Source organism: Colobus angolensis, unplaced genomic scaffold (assembly GCF_000951035.1).
Source record: "Colobus angolensis palliatus isolate OR3802 unplaced genomic scaffold, Cang.pa_1.0 Scaffold768, whole genome shotgun sequence".
In the NCBI taxonomy this organism is placed as follows: domain Eukaryota; kingdom Metazoa; phylum Chordata; class Mammalia; order Primates; family Cercopithecidae; genus Colobus; species Colobus angolensis.
Window position 1 is genome coordinate 240,697 of NW_012121465.1, and position 8,858 is coordinate 249,554.

The window sequence follows — 8,858 nt, forward strand, 5'->3', positions numbered from 1 at the left end:
TCTGTTTTGGTACCAGTACCATGCTGTTTTGGTTACTGTAGCCTTGTAGTATAGTTTGAAGTCAGGTAGCGTGACGCCTCTTATGTCATTGACTCCTGCAAGCAGAAAGTGAAACTCTTCACTGCTCACAACAATATGACCAATTATGCTACAGTATGGGCATCAAAAACAAACCTTGAGCAGTGGAAAGGGTGTACTGGCCGAGTACGGCCTGGATTCTGCTTTCACCTGTGCAGCCGAGCTCGTTTTGAGAGACTTGATACCCACATGACACCAGAGATGTTCCGAACTCCATTGCATGTAATTGCTCTTAGCATAAAACTTCTGCGTCTGGGAGGAATTGGCCGATTTCTGGCCAAAGCAATTGAACCTCTCCCTCTGGATGCTGTGATTGAAGCAGAACACACTCTTAGAGAGCTTGATGCATTAGATGCCAATGATGAGTTGACTCCTTTGGGACGAATCCTGCCTAAACTCCCCATTGAGCCTCGTTTTGGGAAAATGATGATAATGGGGTGTATTTTCTACATGGGAGATGCTATCTGTACCATTGCTGCTGTTACTGCTTTCCATAGCCTTTCATCAATGAAGGAAAGTGGCTGGGCTATATCCATCGAAATTTTGCTGGAAACAGATTTTCTGATCACGTAGCCCTTTTATCAGTATTCCAAACCTGGGATGATGCTAGAATAAGTGGAGAAGAAGCAGACATACGTTTTTGTGAGCACAAAAGATTTAATATGGCCACACTAAGAATGACTTGGGAAGCCAAAGTTCAACTCAAAGAGATTTTGATCAATTCTGGGTTTCCAGAAGACTGTTTGTTGACACAAGTGTTTACTAACAGTGGACCAGATAATAATTTGGATGTTGTTATCTCCCTCCTGGCTTTTGGTGTGTACCCCAATGTATGCTATCATAAGGAAAAGAGAAAGATTCTCACCACTGAAGGACGTAATGCACTTATCCACAAATCATCTGTTAATTGTCCTTTTAGTGGCCAAGACATGAAGTACCCATCTCCCTTCTTTGTATTTGGTGAAAAGATTCGAATTCGAGCCATCTCTGCTAAAGGCATGATTTAGTCACACCCTTGCAGTTGCCTCTGTTTGCCTCCAAGAAAGTCCAATCTGACGGGCAGATTGTACTTGTAGATGACTGGATTATACTGCAAATATCTTATGAAGCTGTTGCCTGTATCACCGGTCTCTGGGCAGCCATGGGGACTCTGGTTGTTGAAGTAACCAAACAACCTGCTATCATCAGCCAGTTGGACCCTGTAAATGAATGTATGCTGAACATGATCCGTCAAATCTCTAGACCCTCAGCTGCTGGTATTAACCTTATGATTGGCAGTACACGGTATGGAGATGGTCCACGTCCTCCCAAGATGGCCCGATACAACAATGGAAGTGGATATAGAAGGGGAGGTTCTAGTTACAGTGGTGGAGGCTGTGGCGGTGGCTATACCAGTGGAGGATATGGTGGTGGAGGCTATGGTAGCAGAGGCTATGGTGGCAGCCCCAACTCCTTTCAGGCAGGATACGGCGCAGGTGTTGGTGGAGACTATAGAGGAGTTTCCTGAGGTGGCTTTAGAGGCAACTCTGGAGGAGACTACAGAGGGCCTAGTGGAGGCTACAGAGGATCTGGTGGATTCCAGCGAGGAGGTGGTAGGGGGGCCTATGGAGCTGGTTACTTTGGACAGGGGAGAGGAGATGGTGGCTATTAAATCTTGGTTATGTCAGTTCCTGTGTATAAACAGTAAGGAAAAAAAGGCATGCTATGTGTTAAGTGTTTTTTCCAATATGTTTATTTGCCACCAAAAAGTAAATGCATTTTCACCCATTCTGTGGTTCATAGTAGTTTAAGGAAACCAAGCCTATAGATGCATGAGTGATTTTGTTTATATTATGTAAAATATAACGATCTATCTTAAAAATACCACAGTTTGTATTATTTCTTTAAGGAGTAAAGATTTGCCTTTAAATAACATAGTATTTTCCTGGCTTTCGTTTAATACAGTAGAAAATAAAGTATTACACCGAAAATAAATAAATAAATAAATACATAAATAAATAAATAAATAAAGAGAGTGAAAAAGTCATATTTTTCAGTGTGTTGAAAACTATTGAGAAAACTGAAATATCCTGAAATAAAACCCAGAAAAAAAGTGTTCCAAGACAATGCTCTCTAACGTGTGCATTCATTTCAGAGCGTTAAACTTTATACTACATTGTCCAGTTTGGAAGCTCTGTCTTTGAGGAATCTTTGAGGTGTTATTAAGAGGCACCCTGGGCTTGTGGTGACTAAGGAAATAATTTCCGATGAAAACTGGAGAGAAGCTTTTGGAGCAGCTGCTTTGTGATGTGTGTATTCATCTCATACAGTTAAATCATTCTTTGGATTGAGCAGTTATAAATCGCTGTTTGTGTGATACCTGAGAAAGGACATTTGGGAACGCTCTTAATAATATGCTGAAAAGGAAATACCATCCGATAAACGTCAGAAGGAAACTGTCTGTGGAACTTCGCTAGGTCACTTAAATTCCACTCACACAGTTGAGCTTCTGTTTTCATTGAGCAGTATTCTAACAATGTTTTAGGTTAATCAGCTGAGGGATGCTCGGGACCGATTTGAGGCTTCTGGTGAAAACGGAAATATCTTTAGATAGATACTGGAGGAAGATTTCTGAGGAGTGGCCTTGTGACATGTGCATTCTACTCACAGAGATATACTTTTCTTCTCCTAGAGGAATGGGAAATCCTATTTGGAGAAAAAGCGACCAGGGGACATTCAAGAGTATATGAAAGGCTATGGTGAAAAAGGAACTATCCTCAGACAAATACTGGAAAGAAGCTTTCTGTGAAACTGCTTTGTGATAGATATGTCTATTCATTTCACATGGATAAAATTTTCTTTCCATTACACAGTTTTGAAACTGCATCGTGGAAGGATTCACGAAGGGATTTTCAGCAGGACATTCAGGCATACGGTGAAAAGGGAGTTATCTTCCTATAAAAATTGGAGAGAAGCTCTCTGAGAAAGTGCTTTTAGATGTGTGCATTCCACTCAGGGGCTTATACCTCTTTTCTGATATGGCACTTTTTGAACAATGTTTCTGTAAAACAGAAAAAGGGATATTTTGCAGCGAATTGAAGACTTTGGGGAAATGTGAAATATCCTGAAATAAAACCAGGAAAGGAGCATTCTAAGAAACTCCTCTCTGAGGTGTGCAATCATTTCAGAGAGATAAATATTATACTATGTTGCCCAGTTTGGAAGCTCTGTCTGTGAGGAATTTGCAAAGGGATATTAAGTGGTTTCCCTGGGTTGAGGTGAGAAAGGAAACGTCTTCTGATGAGAACTGCAGAAAAGTTTTCAGAGCAACTGCTTTGTGATGTGTGTAATCATCTCATAGATTTAAATCATTCTTCGGATTGAGCGTTTTGATATCTCTGCTTCTGTGAACCTGAGCAAGGACATTTGGGAACGCTCTCAAGAATATGTGAAAAAGAAATATCCTCCAATAAAAAAGAGAAGGAAACACTCTGTGATACTGCTCTAAATCATGTGAATTCCACTCGCATAGTTAAGCTTCTGTTTTCATTGAGCAGTATTCTACCACTGTATAGGTGAGTCAGCTAAGGGATACTCGGGAGCGCTTTTAGGCTTACGGTGAAAACGAAAATATCTTCAGACAGATACTGGAGAGTAGATATCCCAGCGGGTTTACATAAATCCCTATGAGAAGAGAAGTTTAATTGTGTGTGGGAAATCCATATGTCACAAATATTTCTTCACCAATCTCCTCTCGAGTATCTATCTGAAGATATTTCCGTTTTCACTGTTAACCTCAAAGCACTCTCAATTATCCCTTAGCTGACTCACGTAAAACAGTGTTAGTACAATGCTCAATGAAAATGGAAGCTTAACTGTGCAAATGAACGTGATGTGACCTGGAGCGGTTTCATAGAAGGTTTTCTTCTGGTTTTTATCGGAGGATATTTCTTTTCCAGCATATTCTTAGGAGCGTTCCCAAATGTTCTTTCTCCGGTTTCCCAGAAACAGTGATTTCAAACTGCTCAACCCAAAGAATGATGTAACTCTAGGACATGAATACACACATTACAAAGCAGTTGGTCAGGAAGCTTCTCTCCAGTTTCCATCAGAAGTCATTTCCAAACTCACCACAAGCCCAGGGGCGCCTCTTAATAACACATCAAAGATTCCACAAAGACAGAGTTTCCAAAATGGGCAATGTAGTGTAAGCTTTAACTCTCTTAAATGAATGCATCTGTTAGAGAGCATTGTATTGGAAAGCTTCTTTCTGGGTTTTATTTCAGGATATTTCACTTTTCGCAATAGTTTTCAATGCATCGCAAAATATCACTTTTTCACTTTCAGAAGAACCTTGTTCAAACACTGCCTTATGATGAAAGAGGTATAACTCCCTCAGGGGAATGCACACACCACAAAGCAGTTTCTCAGAAAGCTTCTCTCAGTTTTTGTCTGACAATATTTCCTTTTACACCGCACACCTGAATGTGCTCCCAAATATCCCTTCGTGAATCTGTCCATGATGCAGTTTCAAAATGGCATAATACAAAGAAAATTTTCTCTATGTGAGATGGATAGACATATCTATCATCTGTCACACAGCAGTGTCACAGAAAGCTTCCTTCCAGCATTTGTCTGAGTATATTTCCTCTTTCACCATAGCTGTCCATATACTCTCAAATGTACCCTGGTAGCGTTTTCTCCTAATGGGATTCCGCAATACTCTGTGATAGGAAAACTATAACTTTAAGTGTGGAATACACACATCATCAAGCAGCTCCTCAGATATCTTCTCTCCAGTATCTGTCTGAAGATATTTTCGTTTTCACTGTAATCCTCAAAGCATTCCCGAGTATCCCTTAGCTGACTCACCTAAAGAGTGTCAGAATACTGCTCAATGAAAACAGAAGCTTAACTGAGCGAGTGGAATTCATGCTACCTAGCGTAGTACAGAAGAGTGTTTCCTTCTCTGTTTTGTTGGAGGGTATTTCTTTTTCACATATTCTTGAGAGCGTTCCCAAATGTCTCTGCTCAGGTTCCACAGAAACAGAGATATCAAACTTCTCTATCAAAACAATGATTTAAGGCTATGAGATGATTACACACATCACAAAGCACTTGCTCTGAAATATTCTCTGCAATTTTCATTGGAAGACGTTTCCTTTCTCAACACAAGCCCAGGCGAAGCACTTAATATCCCTTCACAAATTCCTCAAAGACAGAGCTTCCAAACTGGGCAACGTAGTGTAATCTTTAACTCTCTGAAACGAATGCACACGTGAGACAGGAGTTTCTTAGAACACTTCCTTCCTGGTTTTAATTGAGGATATTTTATATTTCCCCAAATTCTTCAATTCGTTGCAAAATATCCTTTTTTTCAGTTTTACAGGAACAGTGTTTAAAAGGTGTCTTATGAGAAAAGTTGTATAATTCCCTTAGTGGAATGCACACATTACAAAGTAATTTCTCAGATAGCTTCTCTGCAGTTTTATGTGAAGATATCTCCTATTTCCTCACAGGCCTGAATGTGCTCCCTAATCTCCCTTCACGTTTCCATCCATTACGTAGTTTCAAAACTGCATAATAGAAAAAAGTTTTATCTATGGGAGGTGAATAGACATATCTACCACATCGCAGTTTCAGAAAGCTTCTTTCCAGTTTTTGTCTAATGATATTTCCTTTTTCACCATAGCAGTCCCTGTATTCCCGAATGTCCCCTTCTAGCTATTTCTCCAAAAGGGATTCCCCAATCTTCTTGGAGAAAAGAAATATTACCCTGTGAGTAGAATGCACACGTCATAAACAGCTCCTCAGAAATCTACTCTCCGGTATGTATCTGAAGATGTTTCCTTTTTCACTGAAAGCCTCAGAGTGCTACAGCATATCACTTCACATACTAAACAAAAACAGTGTTAAAATACTACTCAATAAAAACCGAAGATTAACTGTGCGAGTGGACTTCACGTGACAAAGAGCAGTTTCAGAGACAGTCTTCTTCTGTTTTTCATTGGAGGGTATTTCTTTTCCAGCATATTCTTAAGAACGTTCCCAAATGTCCTTTCTCACTTTCCACAGAAACAGTTCGTTCAAACTGCTCAAACAAAGAATGATTTAATTCTATTATGTGCGTACACACATTACAAAGGAGGTACTCCCGAAGATTCTGTCCAGTTTCCATCGGAATGCATTTCCTTTCTCACCACAAGCCTCCGGGCGCCACTTAATATCCCTTCACAGATTCTTCAAAGACAGAGTCTCCAAACGGGGCCACGTAGTGTAAACTGTAACTCTCTGAAATGAGTGCACACGTCAGAGTGCAATTTCTTGGAATCCTTATTTCTGGGTTTTATTTCAGGATATTTCACTTTTCACCATAGTCTTCAATGCGGAGCAAAATGTCTCTTTTTCAGTTTTACAGGAACAGTGTTCAAACACTGAAATATCAGAATAGACGTATAAATCCCTAAGTGGAATGCCCACATATCAAAGCACTTTCTCAAACAGCTTCTCTCCACTTTTTATCTGAAGATAACTCCCTTTTCACCGTATGCCTGAATGTCCGCTGAACGTCCCTTCGCAAATCCGTCCATACCACACTTTCAAAACTGCATAATAGATTTATTCATGTGAAGTGAATAGACATATCTATCACAAAGTAGTTTCACAGAAAGCTTCTCTCCAGTTTTGTATGAGGATAGTTCGTTTTTCACCATAGACTTTCATATACTCCGGAATGTCCCCTGGTCGCTTTTTCTCCAAATGTGATTTGAAATTCCTGTTTGAGAAGAAGAGTATATCTCTGTGAGTAGAATGCACACGTCACAAGGCCACTTCTCGGAAATCTTCCTCCAGTATCTATCTAAACATATTTCCGTTTTCACCAGAAATCTCAAATCACTCCTAGGTGTCCCTTAACTGACAAGAAAAGCTTAACTGTGTGAGTGGAATTCAAGCGATCTAGAGAAGTTTCACAGATAGTTTCCTTCTGGCGTTTATTGAATGGTATTTCTTTTTCAGCATATTATTAAGAGCGTTCCCAAATGTCCTTTCCCAGGTATCACAGAAACAGCGATTTAAAACTGCTTAATCCAAGGAATGATTTACTCTATGAGATGAATACACACTTCACAAAGCAGTTGCTCAGAAAGTTTCTCTCAAATTTTCACCGAAAGACGTTTCCTTTCTCACCACCGGCTTCCAGGTGTCACTTAATAACCTTTCACAATTTCCTCAAAGACATAATTTCCAAACTGGGCGACTTAGTGTCAGCTTTAACACTCTGAAATGAATGTGCACTTCAGACAGCAGTATCTTGGAATGATTTTTTCTGGTATTTTACTGGATATTTCAATTTTTGCTATAGTCTTCCATACCCTGCAAAATATCTCTTTTTCCCTTTTACAAGAACAGTGTTCAAACACTGAGTTGTGAGAAAAGAGGTATAACTCCCTGAGTGGAATGCAGACATCACAACGTAGTTTCTCAGAAAGTTTCTCTCCAATTGTTATCTGAAGATATCTCCTGTTTCCCCACGAGCCTGTATGTGCTCCTGAATGTCCCTTCGTGAATCCATCCATGATGCAGTTTCAAAACTGCGTAATGGAAAGACAGTTTCATCTGTGTGAGATTAATAGACATATGGGTCACAAAGCAGTTTCACAGAAAGTTTCTTTCCAGTTTTTGTCTGAGGATATTTCCTTTTCCATAATAGCAGTATATATACTCCTGAATGTCCCCAGTAGCTCTTTCTCCCAACAGGATTCCATAAAACCCTTTGAGAGGAAAAGTTTAACTCTGTGTGGGAAATGCATGTGTCACAAAGCATTTCTTCATACATATCTTCCCAAGTATCTATCTGAACATGTTTCCGTTTTCACCGTTAGCCTCAAATCGCTCTCGATTATCCCTTAGCTGACTCACGTAAAACAGTGTTAGGATACTGCTCAATGCAAACGGAAGGTTAACTGTGTGATTGTACTTGATATGACCTGGAGCGGTTTCACAGAATGTTTCCTTCTGGTTTCTATCAGAGGATATTTCTTTTTCAGCATATTCTTAAGAGCGTTCCCAAATGTTATTTCTCAGGTTCCCCAGAAATAGTAATTTCAAACTGCTAAACACAAAGAATGATGTAACTCTACGAGATGAATACAAACATCACAAAGCAGTTGTTCCACAAGCTTCTCTCCAGTTTTCATTGCTAGTCATTTCTTTACTCACCACAATCCCAGGGGCGCCTCTTAATAACACCTCAAAGATTCCTCAAAGACAGAGCTTCCAAACTGGGCAAAGTAGTGTAAGCTTTAACTCTCTGAAATGAATGCACACGTTAGAGAGCATTTCCTTGGAATGCTGCTTTCTGGGTGTATTTCAGGATTTTTCACTTTTCGCAATAGTTTTCAATGCATTGGAAAAAATCACGTTTGCACTTTCAGAAGAACCTTGTTCAAACACTACCTTATGATGGAAGAGGTATAACTCCCTCAGTGGAATGCACACACCACAAAGCAGTTTCTCAGAAAGCTTCTCTCCAGTTTTTGTCTGAGGATATCTCCTTTTACACTGTATGCCTGAATGTGCTCCGAAATGTCCCTTCGCGAATCTGTCCATGACGCAGTTTCAAAACTGCGTAATATAAAGAAAATTTTCTCTATGTGAGATGAATAGACATATCTATCACATAGCAGTTTCACAGAAAGAATCTTTCCAGTTTTTTGCTGAGTATATTTCTTCTTTCACTATAGCCGTGCATATACTCTCGAATGTCCCCTGTAGCGTTTCAACAAACAGGGTTCCGAAAT

The 8,858-nt window shown here is 39.8% G+C and overlaps 1 protein-coding gene across 1 annotated transcript in view; it reads left to right on the plus strand.

Moving 5' to 3' along the window:
- Window positions 1-1,986, plus strand: part of LOC105501959 (ATP-dependent RNA helicase A-like) — a 4,475-nt gene extending 2,489 nt beyond the window's left edge. Inside the window, 4 exon segments of the mRNA XM_011928096.1 lie at window positions 70-559; window positions 562-1,077; window positions 1,080-1,696; window positions 1,698-1,986. Of these exon segments, the coding sequence (XP_011783486.1) occupies window positions 70-559; window positions 562-1,077; window positions 1,080-1,696; window positions 1,698-1,868 (1,794 nt within the window). The 3' untranslated portion in view covers window positions 1,869-1,986.
- The last annotated feature ends 6,872 nt before the right edge of the window (window positions 1,987-8,858 follow it).